Source organism: Mixophyes fleayi, chromosome 2, assembly GCF_038048845.1.
Source record: "Mixophyes fleayi isolate aMixFle1 chromosome 2, aMixFle1.hap1, whole genome shotgun sequence".
Classification (NCBI taxonomy): Eukaryota; Metazoa; Chordata; class Amphibia; order Anura; family Limnodynastidae; genus Mixophyes; species Mixophyes fleayi.
This window is the reverse complement of record NC_134403.1, coordinates 361,422,360-361,439,928: the sequence shown is the minus strand read 5'-3', so window position 1 is coordinate 361,439,928 and position 17,569 is coordinate 361,422,360. Positions and strand designations below refer to the sequence as shown.

Below are 17,569 nucleotides of genomic sequence, written 5' to 3'. Positions count from 1 at the left end.
GACCACAATCATCTGTTATTAAACAGCCAATAAACAACATTATCATATGTTGAGAGGCTGACTTTGTGGTTATCTATATTGTTGATATCAATATGTTTAATAACACTAGTCTTAGAGTGCTATAATTAACAAACATAGTAACCATAATTTAATATATAATTAATGGTCATATTTATATCGCTATTAATAATCATCATTATAGGTGGAGACTCTGGTGAGGAGGTTATAACAGTCAGCTGAGTAATATAGTAAAACAATTCATAGCTGTGTGATATAACAACAGAGTTTAAACATAACATTGTCAGAATTTATATAGCACCAATAAAGGTGATTTTTAAGAATAAATTTGGGGGATTACTAAGCTATTGCATTTTATTTTAACACAGTTTTTTCACTAATTAATCACCTTATTACTTTTAAATAGTTTGCGCTTTTGTATGGAACCAAATAAATCTTTTAATGTATACCAATAAAAATAAATGTTTTTATAATTGATTAAAACTCCCTAGAGTGCCTCAATTTATATACTCCCCTTTTTTTGTTTTGTTTTGACATTTTTGTACTGGGCCATAGCATGACTCTTTTTTACACCCTGACACATTCAAAATAATTTAGGTGCTAGGATCAATGATCAGGATGTCAACATCCTCCTCAATTCAGATACTAGCATGCAGCATTCCTGACTCAGTGGGTATTACTACAAGATATTATATCAACAGTGGTGGTGCACTAGTACCAAACACAGCATACACTACGCACTTCATGGATAAGTTGAACTAAGTTCATTTTTTAAACTTAAACTAATGTGTTTGTTAGCAGGAAGCAAAGGATTTCTGTGGAGAAAGTCAATTTCTTGGAAACAGTCATGCGCCAAAACTGAACATCTACAAGGTGCAAAAACAGAAAATAACATCACAAAACGCATATTATCAGCAGAATTTCACAAAGTCAAAGAACTGACCAATGAGTTGTACAATGTTCAGCGCGCGTTGGAATCAGTGAATTCTGAAAACAAGGTGCTGACGCGTCTGCAGCACAGGCACATGAAGGCCCTGCAGAAGTTTGAAAGCGATGAGAGCAGTTTGCATCAACTTATATGCAGACATAACAGTGAAGTAAGAGCACTAAAAGAGAACCTGAAAACCTCCCAGGAGCATGAACGGAATTTATCAAAGAAACTTAAAGAGACAGAAAGTGAATTGCTGAAGACAAAGGACCAATTACAGAAGTTACAGAAACTCTCAGAGGATAAGAATTTAGCTGAGAGGGAAGAGCTTAATAATAAGTTATCGAATCTTTTAATTAAGATGGACATGTATGACAACAAAGTGAAGGTACAGTATTCTTTTATTATATTTTTTATTTAAAATATTATTTCCACATTTAAGTAAAACAATAGCAACTTGCCATAATTCTCAGCAGTGGTGGATTTCAATATGGGATTTTGAAGTCTAAGGGGGAGATTCAATACAAGTAATGTGCCACAAGACACGGCTGCGCACATTGGGCCTGATTCATTAAGGATCTTAACTTGAGAAACTTCTTATTTCAGTCTCCTGGACAAAATCATGTTACAATGCAAGGGGTGCAAATTAATATTCTGTTTTGCACATAAGTTAAATACTGACTGTTTTTTCATGTAGCACACAAATACTTGATAGCTTATTTCTAAACTGAAATTTAAAGTTGATATTTGTGTGGTACATGAAAAAACAGTCAGTATTTAACTTATGTGCAAAACAGAATACTAATTTGCACCCCTTGCATTGTAACATGGTTTTGTCCAGGAGACTGAAATAAGAAGTTTCTCAAGTTAAGATCCTTAATGAATCAGGCCCATTGTCATCTAATACTGCAAGGAATCCCTTCTCATTTTTCTGTGCACCTCTATGAGGAGCAAAGAACAATGAGCAGATATTTCAGGCTGTTAAGGTACTTCCTCTTTCAATTATCAACGTCCTTCAGCTTGTCTGTGATTTATTATAAACCAGTTAACTGGGAGTCCAGTAATGAAGACACTCACACAAGTATATCCTTTTATGATTCTAAGCTGAGGTCATTTATTTGAATCACCTTTTGATAGAGCTTATTGTGTCACTACATTAATTATTCCTCCCAAGTCTTTTAAGAATATAACATACGTTGTTGCTAGCTACAGCATAACATATTCAACAACGCCCCCAGTCCTTATTTGGATATCAGTAGTTTTCTTTCTCCCATGAACAGTCACGAGTTGAATTTCTTTATCTCTACGCTTTAGTTCCCAGCTTGCGATGTTGTAGGGGGACAACCAAATTTTTCACTGATACTAGCAAGGCCACAGCTGCAATTGTTTCCCAACTGATTTGTCTGTTAAGGTTGCACAATTCAAAGTGTTTTCTTATATTATCATCACCATTCTGCCTTGTAAGCCTCCTAAACCTCCACAAGGCTGAACACCACTTTGGAGTGTCATTGGGGACTGTTCTAGAGACACATCATGTCGAATTGAATCTCTGGATTTGTGTTAAACGTCAAGGACACCGCATTGCAAGTCGAGAGTTTGAAACGTGGTGATTAACGAGCACTTGCAGTGGGGGTGAACACTCCATTGATCTCATTGCATTAACTAGCGGTGAACGCAAGTACAGTCATGGCCAAAAGTTTTGAGAATGACACAAGTATTGGTTTTCACAAAGTTTGCTGCTTCAGTGTTTTTAGACCTTTGTCAGATGTTGCTTGCTATGGTATACTGAAGTAACATTACAAGCATTTCATAAGTGTCAAAGGCTTTTATTGACAATTGCATTAAGTTTATGCAAAGAGTCAATATTTCCATTATTGACCTTTTTGTTTGAAGACCTCTGCAATTCTCCCTGACATGCTGTCAATCAACTTCTGGGCCACATACTGACTGATGGCCGCCCATTCTTGTCTAATCAATGCTTGCAGTTTGTCAGAATGTGTGGGTTTTTGTTTGTCTACCCGCCTCTTGAGGATTGACAATGGGATTAAGGTCTGAAGAGTTTCCTCGCCATTGACCTAAAATGTCGATGTTTTGATCCCCGAGCCACTTAGTTATCACTTTTGCTTTATGGCAAGGTGCTCTATCATGCTGGAAAAGGCATTGTTCATCACCAAACTGTTCTTGGATGGTTGGGAGAAGTTGCTCTTGGAGGATTATTGGTCCCATTCTTTATTCATGGCTGTGTTTTTAGGCAAAATTGTGAGTGGGTCATTTAAAGAAAAATCATCCCAAAACGTGGTAAACAATGTATAAGATTATAAGGCTTCACTGAAACTCAGGATTTTTTGTTAATGTATATAATATATTGAATTGTAATCTAAAGATCTAAATATTATATAACAGTGCACTACATTAAAGCATATTTACTAGGATGCCTGTACGTAAACTCTCACTACATGCATTAGATGCAAATGGACTATTCATAACTATATAACCACTTCAGCAAACATAGCTCTGTGAGTAAGGAACCCTTATTCATCTCTTATTGTGCTTGTAGGCACTGGAGAGAAAGCTTCACCTCACAGTTACCTTCTATGATCGCCAAATAGATTTCGAAAGTAAAAATGTTTCTGACGCCCGGGACACCACAAAGAAACTGCAAACTGAAATTCTGTCTCTGCAGAAAAAAATAAAGGTACTGTACATTGCTGGTCACCAAATACAAATTAGTGCTGCAAAAAAAACACTTTTAAGTTACTTTATCAGGTTTATGCAGCAGCATAGCCACAGTTTTTACCACAGAATATGTGTGAATATGGAATAGATGTGTAATTTAAATGTACATCAATAAAAGAAAAAATATGCAAAATAATTTAGCTAATTGGATGTTTTTGCCCTCAAGGGTTGTCAATAATTCCAAGTACAGCAAATATCAATGTAAAGGAAGATATATTTTTGAAGAGAACTGCACACAAATAAAAAAATACCCAAAGACCCAACATCTCTCAGCAGTAGAGCTGAGAGGGCTTAATGCCCAGGACAAGTGCAGTTCAGCAGTTACCCTCCTCAGCAACACTTGTAACAATAATGTGCCCCTGACGGATAGCTGGTGCTGATTGGATGTCCGTAGTGCCTTGATTTGGGTTTTTAGTAAGTTAAAAAGTTAATGTGCCCTCGTTGCCCACAAATAACAAAGGCAGCCCTTGCGTGAGCTGAACCAATTTTCATGAGGATGCAACCTATCAATTTCACTAGGAACTGGCGACATAACCATGAGGCACTTTGACATAAGTTCCTATTGAATTGATAGGCTATATTCCCAGGAGTATTGATTCAACCCACAAAATGGCTGCCTCCACCATGCATCAGTTCTGTCACTGGTTTCTTGGTGAATTGATTTGCTCCATTCCCATGAGTATTGGTTTAGCTTATAAAGAGGCCACCTCTAGTGTGTTTAAGTTTACATTGTATATTTTTTCCCACTAAGAGCATCACTTAATGGAAATGTATTATTTTATGCATTGTCTTACAGCTTTTTCTTTACTGAGCAAACCTCCAATGACTGCCTGTACGAGAATACTGTTATATGCTCATTTCCCAGACCACAGACCACATGGTGTTTGCTTAGGTTACCGTAATCACTGTTGGAAATGCTTCTTTGAAATACTTGTTAAAATACAGTGTTCAACCTCTGCCTTGTCACATTACAAGTGTTACCTCAGCTGGTATAACAGCTGAACATACAAGAGCCAGCAGAGAGGTACCAACACTGACAGCCAGGGACAGCTGCAGCTGACCAGTGTGGGCGAGGGGTGGGGCAAATATTACTACTGTCATCCTATCATGTTTACCACCTTTTGTAGTTCTTGAAATAAGGGTAAAACTGCATAAGTCATACTATTCTTTGAAAAATATCCACACTTACTAATTCACTTAAAATGAGCATGACTAGGGTTAGACAGAAGAGGCAGCTGCCTGGGACTCAGATCCAACACCTATGGCTTACTTAGGTGCCAATAAAGTTGTACTTTTTAGAAAATACAACGATGCTGATCGGGCCTTTAAGAAAAGTGTTCTGTTAACCTGTGACAAAATCTGTGACAAGAATACTTTAACAAATAACTAAAAGAATAGTGGCAATCATTTACAATGTGCAAATTGTTTGTTTCATAGTGCAAAAGAAGCCTTAGGGCTAGATTTACTAAGCTGCGGGTTTGAAAAAGTGGGGATGTTGCCTATAGCAACCAATCAGATTCTAGCTGTCATTTATTTAGTACATTCTATAAAATGACAGCTAGAATCTGATTGGTTGCCATAGACAACATCTCCACTTTTTCAAACCCGCAGTTTAGTAAATATACCCCCTAGTCTCACTGTGTGGGCACCAATTTGTAAGAGTGCAGTTAGATTTTTTCCAAGGGATATAGATTTATTGAGCGTGATGGTTTGCCAGAAGTTGGGCAGAGTGAAGGTGTTTTTAGTAAAGCATGGATGAGAGACACTGAGCCGCATTGTTTCGTGTATCAGTGCAGAAACGAGATTTCTTTTTGTATGGCAAGATTATTTTAACAAGTAAAGGCGGTGACAACGACGCATCCATTTCCACTCTACAAAATCACTTTAGTTTTGCCGCAGACTTTGGGCTTTGTCTTTTTCTTTTAACAAGACTGCTTTTGCGCCTCCGTGTGGCACTTCTGGTGTCACACAATTTATTACCAGAAGCAATAAACACATTCCCAATCCCCCTTCATTGTCATGATCATAAATGAGGCGAAACAAAATGGTATTTTAGGAGAAAAACAAAAGTGTTTATTTTATTTAAAGGGCTGGTAGTCTTAGGAGCTTGGGGGTAAATTTATCAAGCTGTGGGTTTTAAAAAGTGGAGATGTTGCCTATAGCAACCAATCAGATTCTAGCTGTCATTTTGTAGAATGTACTAAATAAATGATAACTACAATCTGAAGCTATAGGCAAGATCTTCCATTTTTCAAACTCACAGCTGGTTAAGTTTACCCCTTGGTTGTCTACACTTTTCAGATTTTTTCACATCTCCCCACACGTAGACATACTCCTAGGCTACAGAGGCATGTTCGATGAGCAGAGAATAGCATGCACTTTGCATCTGAACAAACCTTTAAAGTTTACCAATAGAATGCCTAGGTGTCCTGCGGGACACATCAGCTACACTTGGCTATTGACATCTAGTAGGTTTTGATCAAAATATAAACCAAAACTTCATGTTTTTATTGTACCAGATATATGCAGATGGTTACAGCAACCGCTGGCAGCAATTGTCTTCCCCAACTAAAAAAACAATCAATACAAAATGTAAAGTGCACTTAAGCAGTGAGTATAATAAGTGAGAACTCAAGTGAATTTAGTTATTTCGTTTTTAGGTATATAGGTGAAAGGAGAAAAACAAAAGGAGGAATAATAAGACTGAAGACAGAGTGAGAGTCTTGTTGAGCGACACAAGGAAATGGCAGATCATTTTAAGAATTATTTTTGCTCAGCATTCACTTCAGAAAGAGTGGGGAAGGGGCCACAGATAAGTTACAAGTATACTCATAAAAATAACGTAGCTACAAGTATATTTACAGAGGAGAAGGTCCTAACAGAGCTCTCATTACTGAAAGTGGATAAATCAATGTGGTCAGATGGGATACATCCAAGGATACTAAAAGAGCTTAAGGGGGTGCTGGTAACACCATTAACAGAATTATTCAACAAGTCACTAGATACAGGAGTAATTCCAGAGGACTGGCAAAGAGCGAATGTAGTCCCACTGCACAAACATGGAAGCAAGGAAGATGCGAGCAATTACCGACCAGTGAGCCTTACATCAGTAGTAGTGAAATTGATGGATACACTCTTAAAGGAAGAATATTGTAGAATATCTCAAATTCAGTAACTTACAGGATCGAAAACAACATGGATTTACTGGGGGGAGATCGCATCAAACAAATCAATTACTTTTTTGACTGGGTGACTAAAGTAATAGATCAAGGGGGGTAGAGCGTAGACGTAGCTTATCAAGATGTTAGTAAGGCTTTTCACTCTGTCCCACATTTCAGACTGTTAAATAAACTCGAAAGCTTGGTATTGGATTATAAAATGGTTGAACGGATAAGATCTTGGTTGCAGGATAGAAAACAGAGTTATAGTAAATGGAGTACATTCACAGGAGGGAAAGGTTACCAGTGGAGTACCCCAAGGATCTGTAGTTCGAGCAGTGTTTTTTAATATCTTTATTGGTGACATTGCAAATGGTATTGAAGGGAAAGTATGCCTTTTTGCAGATGACATGAAGATATGCAACAGGGTAGACACACCAGGAGGGGTAAAACAAAGGATTGGTGATCTAGGTAGACTAGAGGAATTGTCAAGAATGTGGCAACTACAGTTTAAAGCCAAAAAATGCAAAATCCGAAAGGCTAAATATAGTATTAACGGCACTGTAATGGAAACTACTGAGGAGGAAAGGGATCTAGAATTCACTATTTCAGGTGACATAAAGGCAGGTAAGCAATGAAACAAAGCAATGAGGAAGGCAAGTCAGATGCTTGGTTGCATAGGGAGAGGAATCAGTATCAGAAAGAAGGAAGTAATAATACCACTGTATAGGTCATTGGTACGGCCTCATCTAGAATACTGTGTTCAATTCTGGAGGCCATATCTCCAGAAGGATATAAATACATTAGAGACTGTACAAAGAAGGGCAACTAAAATTGCCCATGGCCTACAGCACAAAACTTACCCAGAAAGACTAATAGATCTTAATATATATAGTTTGGAGCAGAGAAGAGAAAGGGGGGACATGATTGAAACTTTCAAATATATCAATATAAAAAATGGGCAGACTGGATGGGCTAAGTGGTTCTTATAGGAGTTTGCAAGAATCTATGACTTGCAGATTCCCTCTCTTCTAAGAATAGAATTTCAACAGCTAATGGGATTTTGGCAGGACTCCTTTAATGCTGCCCCAGGAGATATGCTTACAATATTGAAGCACAATGGACACATGAGGATTAATGTTTGTCTACCATTCCTACAGATTTCAGAGGAAGATCAGGAATATACAGGCAGTGCCAGAAACCGCCTCACACCAATCTACCGGATCAGCATCATTCAATATGAAACAACAAGATGCGCCCCAATAGTGCAGCAAACTGGCTAATAACCTGCATGAAATAAAGTAATTATTCTACTTCACTGGATAGCCATATGCTTATGAAGAGAGACAACCTATCATCCCCTAATATTAAGCAGCTGCCTTATGAGACTAGTCTGGGACCTTGACCTGTGGGTGCCCCATGGAAAAGTCCAATATGAATATTGTTGATACAAATAGACTCTGTTCCCCAGGTTAGCCCGTACAATTGCTAACAGCATAGCAGTTCCACATCTAGACTGAATGTGACAGCTCAGACCATGGAGCACCAGTGGCATTCCGTCTCTGGCCTCAACTATGCAGGATTATTCCGAGCGAGGGCAAATGCAGGCAAATATAATCCAATCTGTGCTTGCTCCCGAGTCTCCCGAGACACATGGAAGCACTTCAGCCCTCCTTGGCTGCTTTGTCTGGTGTTTTGGTTTAAAGTGCTTATACCTAACTCTACATCACCTGAGGTCAGCCTGTCTATACCTCCAACCTCAGTGGAGATCCACAGGCCTGTAGGGACTTTTTGAATCAGTATTCTAATTTGCATTTATAATTTCATTACTTTCTGATCAGGCCCTTGGACCTCTCCCTTATGGGAGAAAAATTATCTGATTCTCCACAATTCATTAGCCTTCATCTCAAACTTTCGTAAGGTTTTTGTTGAACGTCAAGCACCAGCATGCCCAGACTGTTAATGGCAGCCTGGGCTGGCTGGGTCCTGTAGTTCCACAAACTAAAATAGTGTTGAATCTATTATATACCACCCATGGGTGTGGGAAGAGCCCTAGTGATTTCAGCACAGGGCTGGGAATCCCTAGCGGTGGGCACTTTTTTTTTTTGAGGAACCCAACTCCCTAGGGGATCCAGCCCGTACTGAACAGCCTAAGGGGCTGGTTTGTCATTATGGCCGGCGGACCCCATGCTGCGGGTTCCCCTGCTATAGTGCCACAAGCCCCGGCTTGCTTGCTTAGTGCTGGTAATCGTAAAATTGTGGGGACCCCACACTTACCCTCCCTCTACCCCCAATTTTACAACTAGACTGTCAGCACAAGGGTTAATATTGTTGGGAGGGGGGAAGCCCACACTTGTTTGTTTTTTTTCATTCTATTTTTTAAGATTGTATAGAGCGCTGCAGGAGCTGACAGGAACATAGCCGTACACCCGATTCATTAGCGCACATATTTTCAGATCCGCTTCTTGTTGAATTTGGGAGCACGCAGAGCCCATTTATGGACCTTAAACAAAACGCAGGCTGCGCTCAGAATATATGCCGTGATGAACCAGGCCCTATAAAACTATAAATTGACAGCAGCAAACCTCAAGTGGCCTTTGAGTGCCAGCTCAGTATTCCTACAACTCAAGAAAGCTTTTTCCACTGCTCCAGTCTTGTATCATCCTAACACCCTGAGGACCTCTTGTTCTTTCTTTCTTGAAGCAGCTGCTTCCTCTTTGGTATTGTAGCCACCCCCTAGCAGCATAATAAGTCAGGCAAAGTAATCCTTGCAAAAATCATCCTTGTAGAATTTTCTGCAAAAAAATTGTTCCTACAGAACATAATTACTCGAAAGGAAACTAGGGGGTATATTTACTAAACTGTGGGTTTGTAAAAAAGGAGATGTTGCCTATAGCAACCAATCAGATTCTAGGGCCTGATTCATTAAGGATATTAACTTGAGAAACTTCTTATTTCAGTCTTCTGGACAAAACCATGTTACAATGCAAGGGGTGCAAATTAGAATTCTGTCTTGCACATAAGTTAAATACTGACTGTCTTTTCATGTAGCACACAAATACTTGATAGCTTATTTGTACACTGAAATTTAAAGTTGATATTTGTGTGCTACATGAAAAAACAGTCAGTATTTAACTTATGTGCAAAACAGAATACTAATTTGCACCCCTTGCATTGTAACATGGTTTTGTCCAGAAGACTGAAATAAGAAGTTTCTCAAGTTAAGATCCTTAATGAATCAGGCCCTTAGTTATCATTTATTTAGTACATTCTACAAAATGACAGCTAGAATCTGATTGGTTGCTATAGGCAACATCTCCACTTTTTCAAACCTGCAGTTTAGTAAATAATACCCTAGGACTAGTGGCTTTAAAGGAGCACTTCCTCCCATCATCAATATATACTTATCATAACAATTTGCAATACCGTCAATCTATACAAAGTTTTGATCTTAAATAGGAAATTTTGTTTTAACACTTTGATTTGTTGACTTTGTGCCCTGGCTCCCAAACTGTAAAAGCTAATGCCTTTTCTCAATTATTGACACAGAATCCCAGGAAGATTTCACTCATATTAATTATCTTATTATTGTTTCCTACTTTAAAGGTAACAGGTAAATCATTCTTAATAGTGAGTGCAAAAGGAGTGAAAAAGACTTTGCAAATTATATATTAGAAGTTTCTGGTGGCCCAGTATTTGAAACAATGTCCTAGTATAAAGTCCTTGCCCTGTGTGGGCACAAACTTGAATTTCACATCAGTCTCCTGCAGAACCCTTACAATAGACATTATCACTGATTTACTAAGCTCAGGAGGATTTTCATTCGTCTTTCAGAAAGGTCTCATTTTGTTGCTCTGTACGGTGTTCCTACATCTTCTTATCTATCAGGCATCTTTATGACAGAAATATTTTGCCTGGGCTTTATCTTGAAATTATCTCTCAATTCTGGTCTATCTTTTGGAGACCATTTTGTAAGAAATTGGGAGTTAAATTGAAAAAATAAATTAACTCCCAATCCAGCATCCAGACCAAAATGGTGAACTCAAGTTTTGGAACAATACAAGTCCTATATTTCCATTCATCAGGATGGCTGGGGTGACTTAATTGGACTAAATTCATAATTCCACTAATAAAACCCTTCCTACAGGGTGCTTCCAAGACCCCCAGATCAATTTCCATCTTCTATTCCAGGAATTTCAGCTTCTGGGTCAAAGTAAATAAGGGCCTAAACATCTGGTCAAAAGTTTGTGAAGCCATTTTCAAGGTTACATCTCGCCAGGAGAACCAGCAAATAAACATAGAGGATATGTTCTTCATTTATTGGAGATAAATCCAAATCTGATGCTAGAATTACAAAAATTATATTAGTATTAAGAATTTCTATAGCGCTCCTCCTCCTTTTGAATCAACTCAATAAACAACTAAAACCATACACCAATTATTCACAATAAGCATACCAAAAATATAGAAGAAATTAAGTACTGAAGGGTTCTTTCATAAATACCTCAGTAAAATATATTAAACCAAACTATTCATGGATGAGCATATAAAATATACTGAATATATTGGAAAAAATACTTATAGTTAATGTGAAGGGATCTTGAGATGCATTCTTCCTTGAAACTTTCAAACGTGAAAATCCAGTATTATAGAAAAAAAGAAAAATAATACAATTAATAATTCTATTTTGATATATCAAAAACACTTTAAATCAACCACCACAATATGAAAGTTAGTTTGTGTTAAGTATTCTTTAAGTTTCGCCTTGTTGTGACGCTTGTGCAGAACTTTGGTGATGTCATCCCTAGTGGTAGAAAGCCTACCAAAGCTGATTGCTTTGATGAGCCCCCCCCCCCCATTATTATTAACCTCAATAACACTAATTTCAAGTCATTTGCAGTCAATTTTGACCACCTCACAGGTCACAATATTATTTTCATACACTTTCAAACAAAGACTGCAGCGACCTAGCTGGATGCTAATCGACAGAGCAATGACTCAAACACACGGCAGTTCCTAACACATCTAGGAAACATTGCCACACAGCAGTGTCAGTAAAGAAAAGTGGTGCAATTAGCAATGGAGCTCTCCTCTTTGTGTTTTACCTATATAACACAGCACAATGTGACTGCAGATTTAGAAGACCAAGCCTGCCAGACCTATTATTTCTATTTCAGCAATGACAATTAGCAATGGAGCAATGGAGCTCTCCTGAATGTCACTGGTGACTTTGAAGAACATTGCTACCACTCCTCTTTCTATTCTACCTGTGACGCTGCCCAACTGCTCTAGAGACTGCCAAGAACTGTGCTACCCCTTCTGTGTCCCTCTGTGAAATGGCGCTGGCACTCATAGAATCCAAAGCTCACAAGATCCGACGACGTAACGATAACGTTTTGCCTCGTTTTCCATTCCGAGGGCGCGCGAAAGTACCTAGCCGGCTTTGCTCGGTACTCGGATCTGCTAAGTGCGGGTGTGTTCGGTTCTCGGGGAACCGAGCCTGAGCATCTCCAATAAAAATACACATGAATATTATCCTCACTTCATTAACTCTTTAGTCTACACAACTGAAATCCAAAGCCTCGTTTAAACCTCTTGGGGACAACGTACCAAGCTTTAGAATCCAAGCGGATTCTCCAAGACATAATTTCTTGAATCTGTCCCCTCTTCTCATGGTAGTCTCTATGTGTTCTAGACCTGCCAAAGTCAGACATTCTGGATTCCCCACATGTTCAATTGAAAAGTGTTTCTAAACACTTTGTGTTTGTACTCTATTTAAAATATTGTGTCTATGTTCAAGGAATCTGTTTTTCAATGGTCTGGTGGTCCTTCCCATATACTGCAGTTTACAACTGCATTCCAATGCATAGATTGGGCAGTATATTGAAATTAATAACACACTGGACTCTTCTATTTAATACACTATTGCCCTGAAGAACAGTGTTCATGATCCACTTTTGGTCAAGAAGTTCCATTTAAAGTGTCCTCTCAAACCAACGAAAGGGGCGTCTGCGGCTACTCTAGAGAGAGAGGGGTACTATAACTAACATGGTTTTAAGATTGCACCATTCATTATTCTCTGTTTCCATTTTATTTGCATAACATCCATGCCTGGTTGTGTAGTGATGTGAGTGCACACGTTTGGACACATTTTTTTGATGTCACTCAGGCTTCTGTGTAAACCTCCTCAGCCCCATTACTGATGCCTGAGGTTTTGTTTGCTTCTTTTTATATAGTCTGATTCAGTGTACCGACCCGGCATGTTCTGACCTTGTTTTTTTTACTTGTGACCCTGACCTTGGTATGTTACCCGTTTATGAATTTATGTTGCCAGCTCTGACTCAGACTTGTATACTGAATTGAACCAGAACTACCAGCCCTTACCTATCTTTCTGATAGCAGGTGCCTAGTAAGTCTAGCCTAAGGGCTGCGACCTGTGGGTTTCCCAGGGGAAGTTCATAACTCTCTTGCAGAAGTTACTAACGAAACCCAAGGTTCACATGCTGCAGGTTAGCGGGTGTAAATTGCTAGTGGAATAGGGGGTCTGTACCTGGACCTTCCATTACAAATAGATTCAGAATGAGATCTTTCTGGCATAAAAGGTTTCCTTGTCTTGGATGACAGTGAGCATGTCATAGATCAGGCACATAACTCCTTTGTATTGGAAGTGATCCACTACAGCTTTCATGATCAAGTATGAGACATTTGACAGACTCAAAGCAATATATCTTCATTGGAATAAGTCTTCACATCTATTGTTATTTCTCACAAGTTTGAACTTAGAATGGATAGAAGATATGTTAAGCATTCCATCATAAATCGTTTACAAACAGGTTTACATTTCGCACTAAATTGATAGACACATCTTATTTGAGAACAATAAAAAGGTGGTTTATTCAACCATTTGAGTATGATCTGATGGAATGATCTTTACCAGTGCATTATTAAGGGACTTTCTCCAGTACTTGAAAGAGATAAACTACTTTCAAAATTCCTATCAATCTGTGTCTATCTGTAAACATTGAGTGACCTGACCTAGAATGAAAGGCAAAGAGCTCAAACTCACAGGCTTTGCATCTTGGGTAATGTTGTCTAGTAGAGGGAAGTAAACGCTGTCTTCTCTTTGCTGAACGCAAAAGAAATGGCCCTTTCTAAAAGAAGCACTTGTTAGATTAGGAAAATCAGAAGATTGTGGAGCTAAATCTGAGAATCCTGTTAATTTAAGCAGTCTAGCTCTTCTTTCATTTATGACAGGAGTGAATGTCTGACCTAAAAGCAAAGCAGCTCCAGATATGGCTCCAACCATGGCTAACTTACAAGTTAAAAGAGGGGCCCTCAGTCTGGACCCTTTTGCTAATATTTTAGTAACATCAATGCCAATGGGCAGCTTCAAAAGCAGCTTTCAATTGAAGTAATATCAAACTTTCTGGATCTTCTGGATCCAATTTTAATGTGCTTATAATGGAAATTAAGGAACGATCTATTTCAGGTCCAATCAACTTCTGCATGTCTGGACGCTCAACACAAGGGTCATTCCAAAGGCCAGGTGTAAGGAATTGTAAACCTTCAACCTCTGCTCCAAATGCCAGCATGAGGATTTAAATTTGTAATATGAGAGTAATATGAGAGTGCTCCACCTTCACAGATTCCAAATAAACTATTTTGTTAAAATCTTCATAACATGTCTAGATTATCATCCTAATAAGTGCCAAAATGGGTACATTCTCTAATGGCACATTGGCCTCGCTAGAACTAACAAGTGGACCTCTTCATTAGTGGTTTTGACTTGCAACTTTATATATGACACAACTGCAAATAGAGAAGGGCTATTTTTATTACCATGAGACCAGGTGGAAGTAGTAACATGTTTGCTAAACACTCAAGCTGGGTACACACTACAGAATTTTCCACCAACTTTTTATGCAATCGATTTTACATCCGATCGATGGTCCGATCGCTCGGTCCATGGACTGCATACACACTAGTCTTGTTTTAGACGATAAAGGGAAGAGTGGCCGTCCCATTAGCAACTTTTTATAGTCATGTTGTCATGAGCAATGACTTTAATTTCGTACACACTAAAGCAACATTTGCGGCGAATGTAACGATATACCAAAGACATTAGGATAAAGGGGCAGAGCTTTCACTATTGTTAACACCCAAAGCCACATAAAAAGAGAAGGCATTTTATTAGAAGGGTTATTCTGGGTATTTTACAAATATTAGTTAATAAAGGTTAATATGACTTTATAAGTTTAATAGTTTCTAAAGGTACAAGTTTATAAAGGGTAAATATGAATAGGTTCCCAATATAGATGGAAAGGGTAATAACACACGTGCTTTACACAAGTATAATAGTCTGCAACCAGACAGGTGCAATACACATCTATACAAAACACAAGTCAGTGATGTGCGGATACCGCACCATGTGGGACTGGTACAGACATCACAAATTTACATACACACGCCCCCCAGGTCGAGGAAGTATCAGAGAATTGTCGTGGATTGGTCGGAAATTTATACACACTACACAACGGAAAGGAGATTGGAACGAAAATATTGAACTGTACGACCAACCAAATGAGGTGACAATCATTCAGTTGGGCAGACTTTCGACCATCGTGTCACTACACACACTGACCTGACTTTCGAACGAGTGGTCGTATGTCGGCTGGTTGAGCCGATTATTGGACAAAAACCCTGTAGTGTGTACCCAGCTTCACTAAATGCGCCTTCTCCACCCCTGCCAACCCCTTTCAGGAATGCTATCCTGGGAAAATAACATCTTGTTTTTTTCCACTTAAGGGCAACACTAAGGGCTAGATTTACTAAGCTGCGGGTTTGAAAAAGTGGGGATGTTGCCTATAGCAGCCAATCAGATTCTAGCTGTCATTTTGTATAAGGTACTAAATAAATGAAAGCTAGAATGTGATTGGTTGCTATAGGCAACATCCCCACTTTTTCAAACCCGCAGCTTAGTAAATCTAGCCCTAAGTGTATTTAGCAATTAACATCCTTTATGCACCCATGTACCATCTTGGTCTGCGTATCTATGGGATTACACATAAAATTGGGCACAGCACACCCACAACATCACAAAACAGCATTTGCAGTGTTCTTTGCACCTTTTCACCTTCGTACACCACCCCTTAGTGACTGTAGAAGGTTATTATTGGTAGTCATATTTGTGTGCATTACATTATTACAGAACATTAGCAATTATTTACTGTTTCTGGTTATCAGCTTTCTGAATAACAGGTTTCCAGATAAAATATACCATACTTATACTACTTATGTTGGATTATCAATTGAATTTTAATCTGATTTTGATGTTATTTTTAAGGAAAAGGAGAGAGAACTGGATATAAAAAACATATATGCCAATCGAATGCCAAGAGACTTATACAAATATGAGAGTCGGTTCTGTCAGAGAGGTATGTATTGTCTATGGATTGTTAATTACTTATATTTACCCATTCACAATCCAATACAAAACAAAATAATTTTATCTTACACATCAACATACTGTGATAGGATCACACAAATGGTCCAAAGAAGCTTGTCTGACGATGTCCTCCTAGTACTGCTCAGAGCAATAGGAAGCCTCAAAGTAGAACAGAGAATGAGAGGTGATTAAGCTGAAGGGCACTGGAGAGAATACCGAATACAATACTATCATCATCATCATCATTTATTTATATAGCGCCAACATATTCCGTAGCGCTTTACAATTGGACTATATTGTAGGCTCCGTTTGGCATGGACTGTATGCACGTTCCATGTTTCAACATACAGAATTGAGCTATCACAAAAACACTAAAATAAATCGTAATAAAATGGGTTGGGATGTGTCACTGAGAATGTGATCGTTACTCTAAACATTGTATTTCCATTGAGCTTTTAGCAATGGATCGACTAATAATATAGTTGGTGATGCTAAAATAGTCAGAGAGCCTATATGTAAACCACATGTTTAATTGTCAGTTAAAAAAACAATCCCTATCTTCATGGTGTCAGAAACCTTTTTATAAGGTACCTGTAGACACTTATTAGGCAAAGTATTTTCACTACAGTCAAATATATAGAGCATTACAATGTAATACATAGTTGATACCCTAGCACGAATAAAATGTGCCATTGATACATTTTTTCCAGGATTCTATATACAATGATGAATTTCAAGTGTATCTGTGGCAGTGGTGATTATCACTTCATTACCTGTTCATTAGTGATCGTATAAGGGACCATTTTTTTGACTGCAGATACACAGAGAGAAGGATCCATTGGGATATAAGGTGTATCCTGGCAGTTATACAAGTTATCTCGACCAGCTGATGAATGGGACTTCACATCTCTGTGAGTTACCTACCCAGTAGCAATTTTCTAGCTGATCTATAGCTGATCTATGGAATGGTGTTCCCAAAAATGAGGCATACATTGGCAACTTTGGACCAAAAATGGTTTTCCGCAGGGATGTTCATGCTATATACACAATGGTGCCCCAATCCAAACAGGCTCCATATAACAATGGGCAAATGATGTGAAACTATCTGTTCTTAGTAAGACTTTTAAAGAAGAGTCCATAAAAGTCACTTGATAATTTTCTTTTAATAAAGTAGTACAACAGTGGTGCTATTTGTTTCCAGTCAACTCATTACCAAGTCCCTCTCCCATTGAAGTTAGTTTCATTTTGTGATGATACCAGGACATTAGGGTAGGAACCCAGTGG

The 17,569-nt window shown here is 38.4% G+C and overlaps 1 protein-coding gene across 8 annotated transcripts in view; it reads left to right on the top strand.

The window, feature by feature from the left end:
* Window positions 1–17,569, top strand: part of LCA5L (lebercilin LCA5 like) — a 61,702-nt gene that overhangs the window by 25,169 nt on the left and 18,964 nt on the right. For 6 of the 8 annotated variants that reach the window (XM_075198237.1, XM_075198236.1, XM_075198232.1 and 3 more), the window contains 3 exons: window positions 817–1,334; window positions 3,504–3,641; window positions 16,184–16,274. In XM_075198237.1, the coding sequence (XP_075054338.1) occupies window positions 817–1,334; window positions 3,504–3,641; window positions 16,184–16,274 (747 nt within the window). Of the gene's footprint in view, window positions 1–816; window positions 1,335–3,503; window positions 3,642–16,183; window positions 16,275–16,995; window positions 17,353–17,569 lie in introns of those variants that run through there. The other 2 variants (XM_075198240.1, XM_075198234.1) reach the window with 2 other exon arrangements.